At 46.3% G+C, this 18,203-nt stretch overlaps 1 protein-coding gene across 4 annotated transcripts in view; it reads left to right on the forward strand.

Annotated features, from left to right (window-relative positions):
- The window catches only part of ugt8 (UDP glycosyltransferase 8), a 28,462-nt gene that overhangs the window by 6,151 nt on the left and 4,108 nt on the right, over nt 1–18,203 (forward strand). For 3 of the 4 annotated variants that reach the window (XM_035418987.1, XM_035418986.1, XM_035418983.1), the window contains exons 2-5: nt 2,669–3,498; nt 8,401–8,543; nt 12,515–12,591; nt 16,726–16,945. In XM_035418987.1, coding sequence (XP_035274878.1) covers nt 2,671–3,498; nt 8,401–8,543; nt 12,515–12,591; nt 16,726–16,945 — 1,268 coding nt within the window. In that variant the 5' untranslated portion in view covers nt 2,669–2,670. Of the gene's footprint in view, nt 1–2,002; nt 2,123–2,668; nt 3,499–8,400; nt 8,544–12,514; nt 12,592–16,725; nt 16,946–18,203 lie in introns of those variants that run through there. The other variant, XM_035418984.1, reaches the window with a different exon arrangement.

Raw genomic sequence — 18,203 nt, forward strand, 5'->3', positions numbered from 1 at the left:
AGATCATAAAATAGAGAACAATCTTTAAAAGCAACATGCTTGGGGCGGCGATAAAGATTCACTCAAAGGATGCAGTAAGTTAGCGCTAAATACCGTGGTAATGCAGCATCATCTGCAGCCACAGCTGAGACGCAAGTGGCTTTTGTGATGACCGGTTGTCGTGGCAGCGGCTCGGGTGAGGCCACCTGGCGCACCTTCTGACTTAGCTCGTGTTCGTTCCTGGAAACCCGGCTCTGTCTGCGCAGGGCCGATGCCATTGTAGCGCAGCCTCGCCATCTGTTAAACTGAGAACCCGCAGAGGAAGCGTTAACAATGGCTGCCGGTCCCCCCGGTGGCCGCCCCCATTCCCCCCCCCCCCGCCACGGCATATACGGTGGCGGTGAGATGAACGCGAAAGACGATATGAAAGAAATGAGCCTTTGAAAAGTGCCCAAAGACACTTAACAACAACAATTGCTGGTAGGAGAGAGCTCGTTTCTTGGAAAGACTGGCAGTTCGCTTCAGGCGAAAAAAAAAAAAATTCCAGAGGGAGACGAAAAGTGAAATTTTGCGCCGGAGCCATTCACCGGAAGTCAAGAGGCAAGATGCAAAATGTCACCCCTTGCAATGTGCTGTTGCCTCAGAGTAGCAGCTATGCTTACAGGACTTCCGATGTTGGCTTGACATGGGTTCACGTCCGAGGTAACTAATACATTGTTCTATCTTTTTTTTTTTTTTTACAATAAAGTAAATTTACTTTATTGTAAAAGGTTATTTGTTTGAATTTACCATGTACCACACACCACACGGACACACGCACGCAAACAGACACACACACGCCCACGCACCCAATCACGTGTCCTTATAATACACAAGCCTCTTACGTCAACTCGCATGACTTGCATAAATACAGCATGGTGCACCTGGCCCCTCCCAGTCCCAGAGTTTGATTGACAGGCGGCTGAAGGAGTGCGCTTGTGCCTGATCAGGTTGCACGGCGGGGGCGCCCATAGGCTGTGCCTGAAGGGGGAAACCGGAGCTGGGACCCGGATCACATGGGTGGGTCTGGAAAAGTTTCCCTGGCGGGTCCGATTTATTATCTGTGTTATTATCTGACCTCAGAGGGTCCGGGATGGGATGGGATGGGATGGGATGGGATGGGGTGGGTGCCGTCTCCCCAGCTCGTCCTCCGCGACTCTCGTAATCAACCAGGCCGGGTTTTTTTTATTTTATTTTATTTTTTTGAAATTTTTTATGATTTAAGCTTGACCGCCAAATCTCCGAAACCACGCCGCCGTGCGGCGGGCACGTGGTTCCTGGCCGCCTGCTAGCAGGACACAGGGTGCGTGTTAAAATAGATCCTCTCTGCGATGGAATGCGGCTGTTGCCTCATTTTAGGCAGCCCGGCGTAAACCTGTTCCTGTGGTACAGTAGCAGGGTGGAGTTCGGCTGCCTGCGCAGCGTGCGTCTGGCGCTTAACATGTATGTGTAGGCAACACATTTGCATAGCTGGCTACCGTTCAACCCCCCCCCGCTCGATGGGGTGTGGCCATTGTGATATCTGAATCGTCGGTTAGCCATTGTTGGTTTTGGCAAGTTCTGGCTTGGGGAAAGTTTCTTTAAAATGGATATGCGATATTGACCACCTGTGGGTGTTGGGCTTTGCATTGGGCAAGGTCACACAAAAGTTCTTTTGACATTTTTTTTAATCCGTGACCCATTATGCTGAAAGGAGAGTCTCTGCATTTATTCTCTGGCTACAAAGGATGACATTTTCTTTTATTTTAAATTTCTTTGAACAGGCAGGGCAGCCGAGGACTCGGTTCCGCTTTGGCAGCCACCTGGGGGGGGGGGGACCAAAGTGGGTATGGAATTTTAGGGAGCTGTGTAGCCATTCAGGTGTAGAAGGTTGCATAGAGGAGGAGTGAATAGGTGTGCCAGTTTTGTGGGAATTTGATAAGGGGGACAAATTCCTCTTATCTGATGTTGTGAGGTATGGCGGTGGCTGAGGGCAGAGTCATTTGGAGCCATTCGTTGGCATATATTGCACAAAAGGAGTGTGAGCCCTTGCCCTCGGGCACCTTTTTGGTGCCAGTCAGGAGGACTAAGTGATCCAAGGTTTGCTTTGTCTTAATGGCAGTTGGTGAGTCTTAATGGCAGTTTGCAGGATTAGTGTGTTATAGCTCACAGTCATTAAGGACACCTCTCCCTCTCTCTCTCTCTCTCTCTCTCTCTCTCTCTCTCTCTCTCTCTCTCTCTCTCTCTCTCTCTCTCTTACTCCCCCCCTCTCTCTCTCTCTTACTCTCCCCCCCCTCTCTCTCTCTTTCTCTCTCTCTCTCTCTCTCTCTCTTACTCTCCCCCCCCCCCTCGCCCTTGGCACTGTGGTATTGCTCTTTGCACCTTACAGATATGCTCTGTTTTTACATCACTTCTGCCGATATCCTGTGGCTTTTATTTTTTTGTTTTTATCGTTTTATCGTCTTTCTGCTTTCACCCTTCAACTCTCCATCGTCAGCTTTAATGTGGTCGTTTTAAGTAAAAGTTTTAAACCGTGGCTGGAAAAAAAACAGATAAAGATTTGAAGACTGAAAGGCTGACGTAAGCAGCCATGGTCCACATCTTCACACGGCATCATGTGATAATGTTGTTTTTCTTTCTCCCCCCCGCCCCCCCCCCCCCTCCCCGACAGCCATGAAGTTGTGTCCTGCCATTACTGTGATTCTGTGGTGCGTTGGTGCTAGTAGCTTGACGCGGGCCGCCAAAATTGTGATCGTGCCTCCAATCATGTTCGAGAGCCACCTGTACATCTTCAAGACCCTGGCGTCGGCCCTGCACCGGGAGGGGCACGACACGGTCTTCCTGGTGTCCGAGGGGCGCGAGGTGCCCCCCTCGGAACACTACCGCCTCCAGCGCTACCCGGGCATCTTCAACAGCACCTCGGCGGACGACTTCCTGCAGAGCAAGGTGAAGAACATTTTCTCGGGCCGGCTGACCGCGCTGGAGCTCTTCGACATCCTGGACCACTACTCGCAGAACTGCGACGCCATGGTGGGCAGCCAGGCGGTCATGTCGCGGCTGAAGGGCGAGCGCTTCGACCTGCTCCTGGTCGACCCCAACGAGATGTGCGGCTTCGTCGTCGCCCACCTGCTGGGCGTGCGCTACGCCGTCTTCAGCACGGGCCTGTGGTACCCGGCCGAGGTGGGCGCCCCCGCGCCGCTCTCCTACGTGCCCGAGTTCAACTCGCTCCTCACCGACCGGATGGGCCTGCTCCAGAGGATTACAAACACGGCCGTCTACCTGGTGTCCCGCTTCGGGGTCCAGTTCCTGGTGCTGCCCAAGTACGACCGGATCATGAAGAAGCACGACGTCCAGCCGCTGGTGTCCATGCACCAGCTGGTGCAGGGGAGCCGGCTGTGGATGCTCTGCACCGACATGGCGCTGGAGTTCCCCCGCCCCACCCTCCCGCACGTGGTGTACGTGGGGGGCATCCTGACCAAGCCCCCGAGCCCCCTCCCCGAAGTGAGTAACCCTCGTAACCTCCTTTCCATTTTCCGTGCGCCCTGTTGTTAAACTTTTCACAGCTTTGCTTGATCATCCTTTAACCAGGCAAGTTAATAACTGAGGGGGAAAAAAAAAGTTCTAGTTTTTTTTAAGAAGGCCATGAGGTTCGAAGGTCAGGGGTCCCGAATAACACTGTCTGGCGAGTTCTCTCTCTGTTTGACGGCTCATTCTAGTCTCTGACTATTGAGAACTGTGGGGATCAACTGAAGTGACTCAGGGGGGGCATTTATGGTGTTGTAACCAGAGGGAGCTGGTTGTTGATGATTAATTAGATTTGGGTGGTAAACACACCTGCAACCCCCCCCCCCCCCCCCCCCCCCCCCCCCACACACACACACACCATCTTGCGAGCCAAATTGCACATGTGGAAATTCAATGGTTCTGTACACAACGGCTGCTGAACACTGAGAGACACATTACAGTTTCATTGGGGGGAAGGGGGGGGGTTGTGGGGTTGAGGGGTTGAAAGAGCTTCAGCATTCTTCCAAAATGCTTAGATTTATCTCTTCATCTGAGCGCTGGGCCGAAGATCGTCACACGCTGCAGCTCCTAGAAAAATGTGTTCAGACCAGAAATGTTTGAACTTGAGTCCGCGTGAATTCCATTTGACCTTTCTATTAGCAGCAGCAGCAGCAGCAGTAGTTGCTGTTGTTGTGATAATGGCAGTAGTATTTGTAGTAGTAGTAACAGTAGCAGTTGTAGTTGTAGTGTAGAAGTAGCAGTAGCAATAGCAGTTTCAGTTGTAGTAGTTGTGGTGGTAGCAGTAGTGGTGGCGATTGTAGTAATAGTAAGTTTTGGTTGTAGTAGTAGTTGTTGCTGTTATTGTGATAATGTAGAAGTAGTATTTTCAGTAGTAGTAGTTGTGGTGACAGTAGTTGTAGCAGTAGCAGTTGTAGTTGTAGTAGTAGTTGTGCTGGTGGTAGTAGCAGTAGCAGATGTAGTTGTCGTTGTAGTAGTTGTGGTAGTAGTGGTGGTAGTAATAGTAGCAGTTGTAGTTGTTGTATTAGTTGTGGTAGTAGTGCTGGTGGTGGTGGTCGTAGCAGTAGCAATAACATTAGTAGTAGTAGTAGTACTATTAGTAGTAGTACAGAATAAGAAGCAGTGATTGGTTGGATTACAGTTAACGTCCGTGGACTAGGCCATCACAATGGCGGCCGTTATCCGCTCAGATGATGGCTCAGCCTATAGCGTGGCGGCCCAGGCTAGTGGGTTACGAGGAGCGGCGGGCGGCGTCCACGGTGCGGATTTGGAATGCCAAATCCCCAACTGCCAATGAGGTATTGTGAACGGCGGGGACGTTGCGCTGCCTCCCCGCTAAATGTGCCCTTTGTGCAGTGTGCGCGCGGGACACAGAGGCCAGTGTCCATCACAGCTTGTCACTGCCAGGCCGTCTCCGACCCTACTGATGCAGCTGTGTCTCCTCTTTGCTCAAATGAAGCTTTTTCTACCCCCCCCTTTTCCTCTATCTCTCTCTCTCTGTCCGTCTCTCTCTGTCTCTAACTCACTCCCTCTCTTCCTTTCTCCCCCTCTCTCCCCTATCTACCTCTCTTCTTCTTCTCTCGCTTTTTCTCTCACTCTCTCCCCCTCCCCCATCTCTCTTTCTTGTTCTTTCTCTTCTCTCTCTCTTTCCCTCTCCCTCTCCTATCTACCTCTCTCCTTCTCTCTGGCTTTTTCTCTCACTCTCCCCCCTCTCTTTCTCTTTCTCTCACTCTCTCCCCCCCCGGCTTTTTCTCTCACTCTCCCCCCTCTCTTTCTCTTTCTCTCACTCTCTCCCCCCCCGGCTTTTTCTCTCACTCTCCCCCCTCTCTTTCTCTTTCTCTCACTCTCTCCCCCTTCCCCCTTCTGTCTCTCTCTCCTTCCTCCCTTGATTGAACGTGCATGCAGCCCGCTGTAAGGCCCAGTACAACGCTGTACAACGCGAGCACACACAGTCCGGAGAAAAGCTCTGGAGTTGTGTTACATGCGGTAATGGAGACCTGGAGTCACAAGCCGCCCGCCCCCCCCCCCCCCCCCCCACCGCCTCATGTTTAATTCAGCGGCGTTGGGTTTTAAAATGTGGCCGCACTGGCCCGGGGCTCTGCGATTTGTGTTCCTCAGGTTGTGTTACCGGGTTTTGACAGACAGGACCCGTTTTTTATTAGATTAGACGAATTGCGTAACTTCAGCCTCCAGCGCGAAAGCCTCAGTTTCTCTGTGAACTCGGCGTACAGTCGAACACTTCAGTGGACACGTTATGTTTTTTAGTAACATATAAGCCAAGAAACAGATGAGGCTACAAACTGATTTTGATAACCTTACTTTCTTTATATCAGTTCTTTTTATATCTATTGGTTTTATCGGAATTAACCTATTCATTTGTTATGCATGTTCCATAAGCAGCTTTTGAAAGCATACTCTTCAGTTCATTCATCTGTATATATTTAACCAGGATTGTCCTCTCACTAATGATTGCCATAGTTTTCCAGGGAGCGTGGGGGTCATTGCATAAAAAAAATATATTTTTTTAAAAACCCAAAAATAACAATATGCCTTTGTCACAGTCACAGTGGTCACAAGGGTGTACTCTAAAATAAAGTTCAAAAACAAGCCTCGCGACTAAGGGCAATGACTTGGAGCACAGTGCCTGGCCAACCGTCCAAGGCACAGCCGCCTGCCCCAATGCCACTGAAACATTGATCCCGCCCGTAACTGAAACGTCAAGGAGAACTCGGTCTTAGTCAACGCTAAGCCCCGCCCACCCCCTCAGTATCAGTGATGTCATAGTAGAAAGCTAGCCTCTCGATAAAGACATCTTTTTTTTTTATTATTGAATTTGATGGGTTGGGGCGGCACGGTGGTGCAGTGGGTAGCACTGACACAGCAAGAAGGTCCTGGGTTCGAATCCCAGTCTCTGCCTTTCTGTGTGGTGACTGTACGCAGTTTCCCCCTGTGTTCACGTGGGTTTCCTCCGGGTACCCCAGTTTCCTTCCACAGTCCGAAGACATGCAGGTCAGGCTAATTGGAGACTCTAAATTGCCCGTAGGTATGAGTGTGTAAGTGAATGGTCAGTGAATGGTGTGTGTGTGCCCTGTGATGGATAGGTGGCCTGTCCAGGGTGTATTCCTGCCTCTCGCCCAGTGCATGCTGGGACAAGCTTCAGCACTCAACCTGACTGTGACCCGGATAAGCGGGTTAGATAATGGATGGATGGATGGGTTGGAACCAAGAGCAGAAACGCTGTTTCCTACGTGCACAATCTTGTTCGTACGCAGTCAGGAAAAGATTTCACGACCAGATCAAGGTGAAATATGGGTGCATATGTGAAATTCCTTAGCTCTTTAGATTCCAGAAATTCTTGGAAAACATTCCTGTTGAATTTTTCAACCAGTCACGTTTACGACTAAAATATGTAGTCATACAGAACAGGATAAAGATACATTAAAGATATAATGGAACACCTCTGCGTATTTATGTTCAGTACAAGCATAATGATATATACACATTGCCTAAGGCCAGATTCCCTCTGGTTAGCCTGTGCTTTGCACTATTAAGATTTTCCTTATTCTTGAAATGTCTAACCCGTAAAACAGTTAGAAGTTACATATAACAAAGCTATATATTTAAATATATGGTGGGAAATTCAAAATCTATTTCAATTTATTGTGTAATAAATGTATTAAATACATGTATTTAAATATGGTTTTGTATGTATGTATAAAATAGTACAATATTATTATATTTAAATATAATAGAGTTTAGAGTGGAAGCTTGTGGGATGTATGGGATATGTATGTGATGTGTGTGTATGGCATGATCATTCAATATTACTCTTCTGGCTCAACAGACAGACACTACATTCCGTTTTGTGTTTGTGTTAAAATTAGGACACGTTCACACACTCCAATCCAATCCAATTGTCTTATATTTGATCGCTAAATTATGTATGTATTTGTTATTAATATGTATAGCTATTAACGTGTATTTGATATTAATATGTATAGCTTTGTTATTGTATATTAACTTTGTATTTCCTCAGGTTGTGTTTGCTAGTTTGGTCTTCTTAATATTCTGTATAACATGACTGGAATCACCGTTTTGGGGTCAGAAAGTAAAGGTCCTGCCGTGTGTTTCTTCCACCCATGAACCCAGCCAGCTGATTTAATTATTTCTACATCTTGCCTGTTGTGCTGATTAGCAAATCCAGGTAATTGGAACAAAATATTGGGGAGGCCTTTTACTTTCTGAACAAGGATTTTCCACCTCTGGTCTTTATCCACTTGGAACATGGTGCCATAATATCTCACACATAGGTGTCCCATCTTGTCCTAAAAGGGCCAGTGTGGGTGCAGACTTTTGTTATTTCCCAGCACTCCGCCCACCTGATTCTACTTATCGAGGTCTTGATTGAAGACCACGGTTAGTTATTTAGTTGAATCAGGTGTTGTGGTGATGGGATAAAAGAAATGCCTGCGTACCTGAAATACCTGGGTAAGATTGGACACCGCTGGTCCAATGGATCCATGTAGTCTACCGAGTCATACAATTTCTTATGATATGCATGTGTTATTCAATGAAAGGCACAATATATAATTTATTTGTAGATGAATTATTGAATGTTGGTTTAATTTAAAAGTGACATAATAATAATAATATGCATAGTCAATGATTACATCTTCCATATTCAACAAATAATACCGTGACCAACGAGGAAATAACATTTGGTTATTTCTGAAAAGCAAACTGCAAAAAAGGAAATTTCGCAATTTTATTACATTTCCACTGAAATCAAACCCTGACAAAATTGTCTTCCCCATCACTTAAGTCTGCTATTCTAATTTCTTGGTTTTTCTTTTCTTTCTTTCTTTTTTTTTATTTTTAAAGGAATTTCAATCTTGGGCCAACAGTGCAGAGGAGAATGGGTTTGTGCTGGTCTCCTTTGGGGCAGGTGTGAAGTACCTGTCCGATGACATCGCCCGAAAACTGGCAGGAGCTCTGGGGCGCCTCCCGCAGAAGGTCATATGGAGGTACGGTGTGTCCCGAAAAAGCCTGTTTCTCCCCCCCAAGCAGAAAGAGTGTAGTCCAGGGGTGCCCAACCCTGGTCCTGGAGATCTATCGTCCTATAGGTTTTCACTCCAACCCTAACAAAGCTCTCCTCACTCAACAGCTAGAGATCTATCGTCCTGTAGGTTTTCACTCCAGTCCTTACAAAGCTCTCCTCGCTCAACAGCTAGAGCAGGACTACCCAGCCCTGTTCCTGGAAATCTACTGTCCTGTAGGTTTTCACTCCATCTAACAAAGCATACCTCACTCAACAGCTAGAGCAGGACTACCCAGCCCTGTTCCTGGAAATCTGCTGTCCTGTAGGTTTTCACTCCAGTCCTTAGAAAGCTCTCCTCACTGAACAGCTAGAGCAGGACTACCCAACCCTGTTCCTGGAAATCTACTGTCCTGTAGGTTTTCACTCCATCTAACAAAGCTCTCCTCACTCAACAGCTAGAGATCTATCGTCCTGTAGGTTTTCCCTCCAGTCCTTACAAAGTCAGGTCAGGTGTGCCAAATTAGGGTTGAAAACTGACAGGACGGTACAGTAGATCTCCAGGAACAGGATTGGGCAGCCCTGGCATAGTCCCTGTGGAGCCGTGCAGGGTGTGTCCCAAAAATAAAGAGAGACCCAGGCTTGCAAATAGTTTAAAACCACTGTATTAGAGTCCCTACTAAGATCAATGGGCTGAAGTGGCAACTGGCACGGTTGAATAAAACATTCCTCCTGCTTTAGAGCGTAAGAGCTTTCGAGTTTTCATTCTCGATTATACTACGCTATACACTACGTGCCCAGTAGAGGAAACAATTCTCAAAAACAATGCAGCGTTCCACGGACTCGCCCCTTATCTTATGAACTTGCTATCTGGATGCAATGTGTACCTGTTTCACCGATAAGGCAGTCTGTCCTCCACTGAGTCAGTCTGACGTAAGCGGCCAGTAATGTGACCACTTTTAACCCGGAGTTCACTGCTCCTCGTCTCCGTTCAAAATGGAGGACATCCCCAGCAGTGCTAACTGCTGTGTCTGTGAGGTCTTATTCGGACAATTGTACTGTATATAGAAGTACGTTAAGGTTTTGTTGGCTGGGTTGGAGGGGGAAGGGGGGAGGGGGGGAGGGTGGGGGGGAAATACATCCAAGACTATCGGGTTGGAAGTGCGAAGTTCTTCTTAACAACGCTCATCAGTAAGCACAGTCAGCAGGATGTGTACCTGTTCTTCCAGATTTCTTTGAAAGCTTGTACTGTACTGTACGTGTTCCCATTGAGCGTTGCGTCAGGTCACAGTCCCTGCTCTTTAAATATGCACCGTCAGAGCAATAAATATGTGACCACAGGATCTTTGGCGGAGATCAGTCATGTAATTATTGACTACCCAACAACAAGATTGCTCATTGGCAGGCCAGCTGGGTCTATAGAAGGGAAAACGTCCATGCCATCTTCTTTAAGGCGTCTTTCCAGATTTCAGGTCTAGTTGAATTCCCTGCTCATGCAGCTCTTGCCTGCTGACCTGAAAGCTTGGGGGAACCAAAGAGCCAATCATGTTGCTGCTTTTTACATGCAGTCTGGGAACCCTGGAAATCCTGTGATGTCATTTAAAAAACTGAGGTGCGCATTCATTTGGGATTCAGTGTGCATTATCAACCAACTCCAAGCAAAAATGTAAAGCCATGGTGACTGAATATTATTATTATTATTATTATTATTATTATCGGAAAGCTTATGATGTTAGGGAAAGGGGGTGTCATTGATAAATATTTTAAAGATTAAAAAGCTCATGAGATTTCTCAGCAAGAAAATGTCCATATGGATTGGTTGTAATTGGATGAAGCTAAAACTTGCTCTCTGTAACTTGGCATCTTTAATAAGTTTAAAGTAATTAATACATTAGGCTAGAAACCTGGTATTTATAGATGTATAGAGTGTTTGTATTTGTGTCTCTATCTGTGCACCAGATAGAAACCTGAAAGTGGGTGTAGGATACACATGAAGTTCTGTCGATGGAAAAAAAGGGCTCATTTCAGGGCATTGCGACGGAGTGTAGCCCAGTGGGTAAGGAACTGGGCTTGTAACCGGAAGGTCGCAGGTTCGATTCCCGGGTAGGACACTGCCGTTGTACCCTTGAGCAAGGTACTTAACCGAAATTGCTTCAGTACATATCCAGCTGTATAAATGGATACAATGTAAAATGCTATGTAAAAAGTTGTGTAAATCGCTCTGGATAAGAGCGTCTGCTAAATGCCTGTAATGTAATGTAATGTAATTTCTAGCCTAATCTGCAGATGATATGTCTGTGTGAGACAGGGGTCTCAGAGGTCCAGTCCTGGAGGGCCGCCCCAGGCTCAGCCGGTTTTTGAGGTGTCCTTTCGATCAGCAGCCCGTTTAGGCCTTGGAAACAAGGCGTGCCGTCTCTCTAGCTAATCAGTGACTTAAATTATGCACTTAAGTGCAGGAACACACCCGAGATTTAAGTTTGAGATCCCTTCTGTATGCCATAAAAAAACTTGTGTATTTATATTTTGTTTTCATAACGTGTCGCAAGATAATCTTCTGTTGTGACAGTGCTGGCAATGACATGATTTACGGATTAGGAAGGGCTGGAGGAATAATATTCCAGCTGGAGGGCACTTACAGCAATTTGCTTTACTTTACGGGTGTGTACAATCAAGTAAGAGAAACTTTATATAAAAAAGGAATTGTTATTACACAGCATCAAGTTTGCCGAGGTTTTACTGTGATTCATATAGATAAGAACTCTATCCTAAACTGGTAGTGCTGTCACCTCACAGCAAGAAAATTTGGGGGTTTGAATCTCGGCTTGGGCCTTCCTGTGTGGGGTTTCCGTGTTCTCCCCGTGTCCGCGTGGGTTTCCTCCGGGTACTCCCTACAAGTAGGTTAATTGGAGACTCTAAATTTCCCATAGGTATGAGTGTGTGAGTGAATGGTGTGTGTGTGCCCTGCGATAGATTGCCGGCCTCTCCAGTGTGTATTCCTGCCTCTCTCCCAATGCATGCTGGGATAGGCTCCAGCAGCTCTTGCGACCCCGCCCAGGATATAGATAATGGATGGATGGGTGGTTTTCATTTACTCACATAAGCAGACCTTTGGTTTCTCCTCAGTGTCACTCTTGGACAATGGGTATGATAATGGGTATCATTAGCTTTAAATGACGATGTTTTAAATTATAATTTATCAACTTCTTAATTCGCTGAATAAAAGGATTATGCTGTACATTCAAATTCCTTCGCGTGTGTGTCACGACTGTGTAGTAATAGTGGTTAGGGAACTGTACCAAAGGGGCTAAATGTTTTCTCTGCCGTTGTTAGAAAGAGAGGTGTATGCAAGCAGTTGTGTGATTTGCTTGCTCAACCAAACGCGGTATGAATCTGTAAGCATGTGCGGTTACGAATTATCAATATTGTGCTCTTTGTTATCACTCTTGCAAAACAATAAAAAGAGCCTTTAACTGAAAATGGGACGTATTTTCCATTGAGGGAAATAATTTGACTACTTGCAAATTCATACAAAAAAGGGGCTTGTCTTGGCACAACTGCAAAATAAAACATGCAAAAATCAACAGTGCTTCATATGAAGGCCAGAACGATATATATATATATATATATATATATATATATATATATATATATATATATATATATGGCAGCTCAGCAAAAAATAATCTAGCTTCTGAAAGCAGATGATAAAGAAAACAGGAATATCCTTGAGAGACCCCAGTTACTGATGGCTTGATTACTAGTGCATTTAAATTAAACTCTGTTGAGAATGTTAATTAGTTTTCTGAGGTCACTTTTAAAATGATAAACCTCAATTTCTGATGCATTCTGTCTGAAAATAATGGCAGTATTATGTCATTACTTACATGTACTGTATGTTTGTGTATTTTTTAAAATACGTATGTATTTCTTTGCCTAAATGTGCCTTCTCTTTGCCCTTAGGTTTTCTGGAATTGTACCCAGTAATTTAGGAAACAATACCAAGCTTGTGGAATGGATGCCGCAGAATGACCTACTTGGTAAGTCGGCTGTTTCCTTTCCCCCTCTTATGACCAAGTAGGTGTTGTGATGGTCAGGGAACTGGTCTTGTGACCTGAAAGGTTGGAGGGCAGTTCTCAGGTAGGACACTGCCGTTATACCCTTGAGCAAGATACCCTTGAGCATTGCTCCAGTACGTATCCAGCTGCATAAATGGACGCAGTGTAAAGGCTGTGTAAAAAGTTGTGTCAGTCGCTCTGGATAAGAGCGTCTGCTAAATGCCTGTAATGCAAAGTTTCGTAAGTTGCTCTGGATAAGAGCGTCTGCTAAATGCCTGTAATGTAAAGTTTCGTAAGTTGCTCTGGATAAGAGCGTCTGCTAAATGCCTGTAATGTAAAGTTTCGTAAGTCGCTCTGGATGAGAGCGTCTGCTAAATGCCTGTAATGTAAAGTTTTTGTAAGTTGCTCTGGATGAGAGCGTCTGCTAAATGCCTGTAATGTAAAGTTTCGTAAGTCGCTCTGGATAAGAGCGTCTGCTAAATGCCTGTAATGTAAAGTTTCGTAAGTTGCTCTGGATAAGAGCGTCTGCTAAATGCCTGTAATGTAAAGTTTCGTAAGTCTCTCTGGATGAGAGCGTCTGCTAAATGCCTGTAATGTAAAGTTTTTGTAAGTTGCTCTGGATGAGAGCGTCTGCTAAATGCCTGTAATGTAAAGTTTCGTAAGTCGCTCTGGATAAGAGCGTCTGCTAAACGCCTGTAATGTAAGGTAATGTAATGTGAAAGCCGCTCTGAGCTTCGATTGTATCCGCCCCTTTGCTTTGTTGTGTACGAGCAGGCTGACCTCGTGAGCCTCCCGTCCTCCTGTAGGCTGGTTTGCTTGTGCCCTCGGGTTCCGGCTCTTTCCGTTGGAGGCCGAGAACAATCGGGCCAATTGTGGGGGGGGGGGGAGGGTGGGGAACGAACAACAGACCTGTGTCGATGATCTGGGAGCAGGGTGAGGCTGGGGGTGGGGGTGGGGGGGGTGGTGGTGGGGGGCAGGGGGGGGTCTAAGGTCACCGAGCATGCTCAGAAACAATGGGTGCTGTCAGGAGCCCCCCGGGCACTGGTTTCTCCACGCGGCAGTGCCTGTTGGAACGGCGGTGTCCGTAGGTGCGATGTGCCTCTGGCTAGTTTTCGTGCCTTCGTTTTGGGCTTGGTGTTGATGTTGGGGAAGCCTCAGGTGCCAGACTTATACCCTCTGTTTTTATAAGCCTTGTGAAAACAGCGCCACTCAGAGAGATTTTACCTCTGGGACTGATCGGGCAGGACGCCCTTCTTCAGCGTGCCAAAAGTAACAAGGAACAATTTGTTGATAAGTTGGAACGAGATTTTGCAGAACAATTTTCCAGTGAAAATGTCCTTGCCACATGCATCCATATCTCTGACAGGGTAATACATCCCATTTGGCCATTTTGGTGTGCTGGGTGATGTCATAAGGCTGAACCTTGATTGACACCCGCATGGGGTGGGTGGGTGGGATGCAGGCCTAAGACTGGGAATGAACTGACACGTAGGCCTGTCTCCCGTGGGTCTGATTCTTTGTTATATTGAGGAATAATGGGTAAATAAACTTTCCTTTTCCACCTAAATCACCGGCCACTGCTGCCCAATGTCATATTGGTGATGAAGATGGGATTAACATCCAAGCATAATTTGATGTCTAATCTTTTTTTTGATGTCAGTAAATTGATGTCACACAATATCAGTTGGATGATATTGCTGCCAAATTAGCTAGTCTGTATATGTTAGTCCATGCCCAAAAGTCAATTGAGGTCATCATTCCCTGCCAGAGCATTGACAAGCATGTGTCCATGTGACAAAGTAGTTTGTGACATAGTCCCCCCAACTATGCAATGCGGATAACTTTGAATAACGAAACCACTTGCAGTGGGTACCATTGAGATGTTTGCCTGTAGTTTCTCTGTAGTCCAACCAAGCATTGCTTGGCGGGACCGCAGATCCAGTATACACAAAGCAGTATTCAAATGCTTTCTCAATGCATGTACAAATAGGCAAAAGCACAGAGCACAGAGTTCAGCATTCTCCTGCATGCCATTGGCGACGCTTAGAAATAAAACGAATCTGGTCTGTTTCGAACCCAGGCGCTTCAAGGAGCAATAAGGCCGATTGTCACTTTGACTTGTACGTGTGAGTCGGGTCGAAGGGCCACGAGGCCTCCGTATCAGCGATGGTTGCGATACCCTGAGGCGATAGCTTCGCTCAGGTGGTGAAGATTACGAAATTTCACCTGGGATTTTCCTGGGTTATGCCCCGTTCTTGTGTGCAGTTCTCTTTCAGAGAAACCAGAAACGTAACGCGGCCTTATCGAAAATCAATCTCGGCATGTGACAGCTGACTTTAAAAAAAATAAAATATTTTTTTTTACTGCTGAAGTGCAGAGGTTTTTCCAGACCGCTGGGGCTGCGTGTGGATTTAAAATTCAGCCACTCCCCCATGGAATTATGGGTAATGGACAGGGAAGGCGGTGTTGATCTGTGGCAGGGAAATACATCACCTATTATATCATTATCAGTGAGCGAGAGGAATAGATCACTCATGAAATCGTTTTAGGTGAATGAGTAACCTGACAGGCAGGCACTGAATATGCCATGCCTGATTGTCCTGCTGTCTCGTCCCTGACTACTGTTGGAGGGGACTCGTCACCTTCCATTGTTACTGCATATTTTAAGATGCCTTAGATGACCTCGTGTTTCACACAGCCCGATGAGTTTGTCTGTGACAGGGTTAAAAATCGTTATGGCATAAAGAGGCTGAGAGTTTCATTCCACACCACCCCACAATCCTTGTCTGTTAAAACTGTTTGTGTGCAAGAGTGTCCCTGACCTTAATTAATGGCAGGTAACTGTTCTGACCGGTCGATGCTCGAGAGACGATAACGGTATTCGGTATGCACAAGATAAGCAACACATCTCATATGTTCCGTTTGTTATTATTTAACACACACACACTCATGTATTTATATATTCGTTGTCAAAAGACGAGATGAAAAGGTCTGAATTTTCGTAAAGATTGTAAAGGCACATAACTCAGTCATTCAGCCTGGAAGATTTTGTTGTTGTAGAGGCTTCTAATCTAGCGGTACACCATGATGTCTGGATAACATGTGTGAACATTGCACTTGTGTTCACTTAAATCTCCTTCCCTTTCACTGTTCTTGCTTTGTTTTCATATTGTGCTCGTTTCTTTTGCATTCCGGCAGCAATGTAGGCAAATGGTTATAAACTCCACCGTAACTATGCAACACCAGTACTGTAACTAGGCAACACCTAATAGATGGTACACATGTAGACCTTCATTCGCCGTAGTTCTAGGAGGCTATCAGTGGTTATTAAAAAATATACTCTTTCCTCCTGAATTAAGTCGTTTCATGATGCTAAGCAAGACAAAGAGATAAAAATACAGGAAGCTAGCTTCCCCCCTCTCCCCCTCCCCCATCTAGTCCAGGTATAATTGTAGGTGGCAGTGTAATGTTTAGGGAACCGGGGTTGCTACTCCAAGGCTGTCGGTTTCGTTCCCTGGTGGGGAACTACCTTTGTACCCTTGGATACTCGGTACAAAAGTAAACTTGGTTACATTAGGCTGGAACACGATGTTGGCCTTACTATGCACGTCAAGTACTCCCTTGAGAAAATTCCTTGGCAAAATGTCCGTTCTGTGCGGTTACACTTGTATGTAATTAAATTGTATTATTTGTTACTTTTTGCATGCTCTGCCTTTGGTTTTTTTTTTTTTACCATTTTTTACTCCGCTCATTGTTTTGAGTTTTATCAGGTTTGTGCTCTGCATACAGTTAAGCATCTTTTTGCCTTTTGCGAGGGTCTTGCCGCTTTCCTTTACTCTTATGGGAGCTTAACTGGAATCACTTCAGCTACTGTCCTACATGACATTACATTACGTTTGTTTGGCAGACGCTTTTATCCAAAGCGACGTACAGTAAGCCCATAGTCCTGCTGTATAAATGGATTGGAAGTACAGAGACTTGTCAGTTACGCGAGTCGCTCTGGATAAGAGCGTCCGCCAAGTGTCTCGAGAAGGTTAAACGTTAAAGGCGCAGTAATTTCCGAACCGTTAAAAAAAAAAAAAAAAAAAAAAAACATTGAATGTTGTTTCCCCTCAGGTCACCCCAACATCCGAGCCTTTCTGAGTCACGGGGGCCTGAACAGCATCTACGAGGCCATGTACCACGGCATCCCCGTGGTGGGGGTGCCGCTTTTCGGGGACCACTACGACACCATGACCCGCGTGGAGGCCAAGGGCATGGGCATCATGCTGGAGTGGAAGAGGATGAGCGAGGAAGACCTGTACCAGGCCATGGTGAAGGTCATGAAGGACAACAGGTAACGGTGCTGGCGGTCGTAACGTGGGCGCCGTCTCCGGGGCAACTCGGGGGGGGGGGGGGGGGGGGGGTGTGAGTCACCTTTTTCGGAGAGTGGTTACCTAGCCCCGCTCCCGTGGGGATACTGTGTGGGTTCTGTGTGTGTGTGCTACATGTTGTTGCTTTGTGGCTTCAAGCACTTGCACACTTGCATGTACAAACACAGACATGTTAACCTGAACAGACAGATGTTCACACATGCGTGCACACACACACACACACACACACAGGCACGGGCATGCACACACACATACACGCATACGCACATGCACACACACACACACACAGGTATACACCTGCACATACATGGACGCAAACACACAAAAACACCAATTCACACACACACACAAACTCACACACGGAGGTACAAACACACACACACCTTGACTGATTTCTTCATCAGTATAGGCATGAAAGCCAAAGTCAGATGAAAGTGGAGATTATTGTGAGTGCGTGTGTGCGAACATGCGTGTGTGCATGTGTTTTCTAGGTCCTAGCATTGTCCCGCTAGGCCTGAGTGTCTCCTAAGTACCTGAATGCTACTGCAGACTCTGTGCTGTGTGTGACCTCGTTTGATTGGTGTACTCAGAAGTCCTGACCTTCACACCTTCACAGTAAAAATGTGGGGCAGAGTTGTGTTCAGCCAGTCGTGTCGAATGTTCCGTCGACTGTCGCCTGAAGTGAAAGCACGTAGGCCCACGTGTTTTTGTCTCAGTGGCAGTGACTCTATCGCCATCTGGTGACTGGGGAAAAAAAAATCACTTTTTATGTTAAGGTCCAATATTGCCATTATCCCAGATTACTGACTAGTACTGCCAAAGACTCAGACAGGTTGTTCTGGTTACATTTTGGACATGCATGAACCTCGGCCAATAACTGCAGAATTTAATTGCTGTTTCCTGTCATGGTAAATCAAACACACACCCTGTGTTTCTTTAACTTTGTTATTTAGTATTTATGCACTTATGCCTTGAGGCTCTTCTTCATGCTGTGTTGAAGTCTTTTGTGCACAGCTTTGAGTTTGAGAGGTCTTTCTACTGAGCATGCTCACACATGCTGCCTTCAAGGCACATCATAAAAAACTTTATTGTCCCTGCGAAGGGAAAATTTGGTCAACGCAGGACACACAAAGCGCACGCGCTGCGTTTCCCTCGCGGTACAGGTGGCGCGTAGGTGCGTGCGCTACCCTGTCACACCTTTTCCCCCCCCTGATTCCGCAG

This window comes from Anguilla anguilla, chromosome 5 (assembly GCF_013347855.1).
Source record: "Anguilla anguilla isolate fAngAng1 chromosome 5, fAngAng1.pri, whole genome shotgun sequence".
Taxonomy (NCBI): domain Eukaryota; kingdom Metazoa; phylum Chordata; class Actinopteri; order Anguilliformes; family Anguillidae; genus Anguilla; species Anguilla anguilla.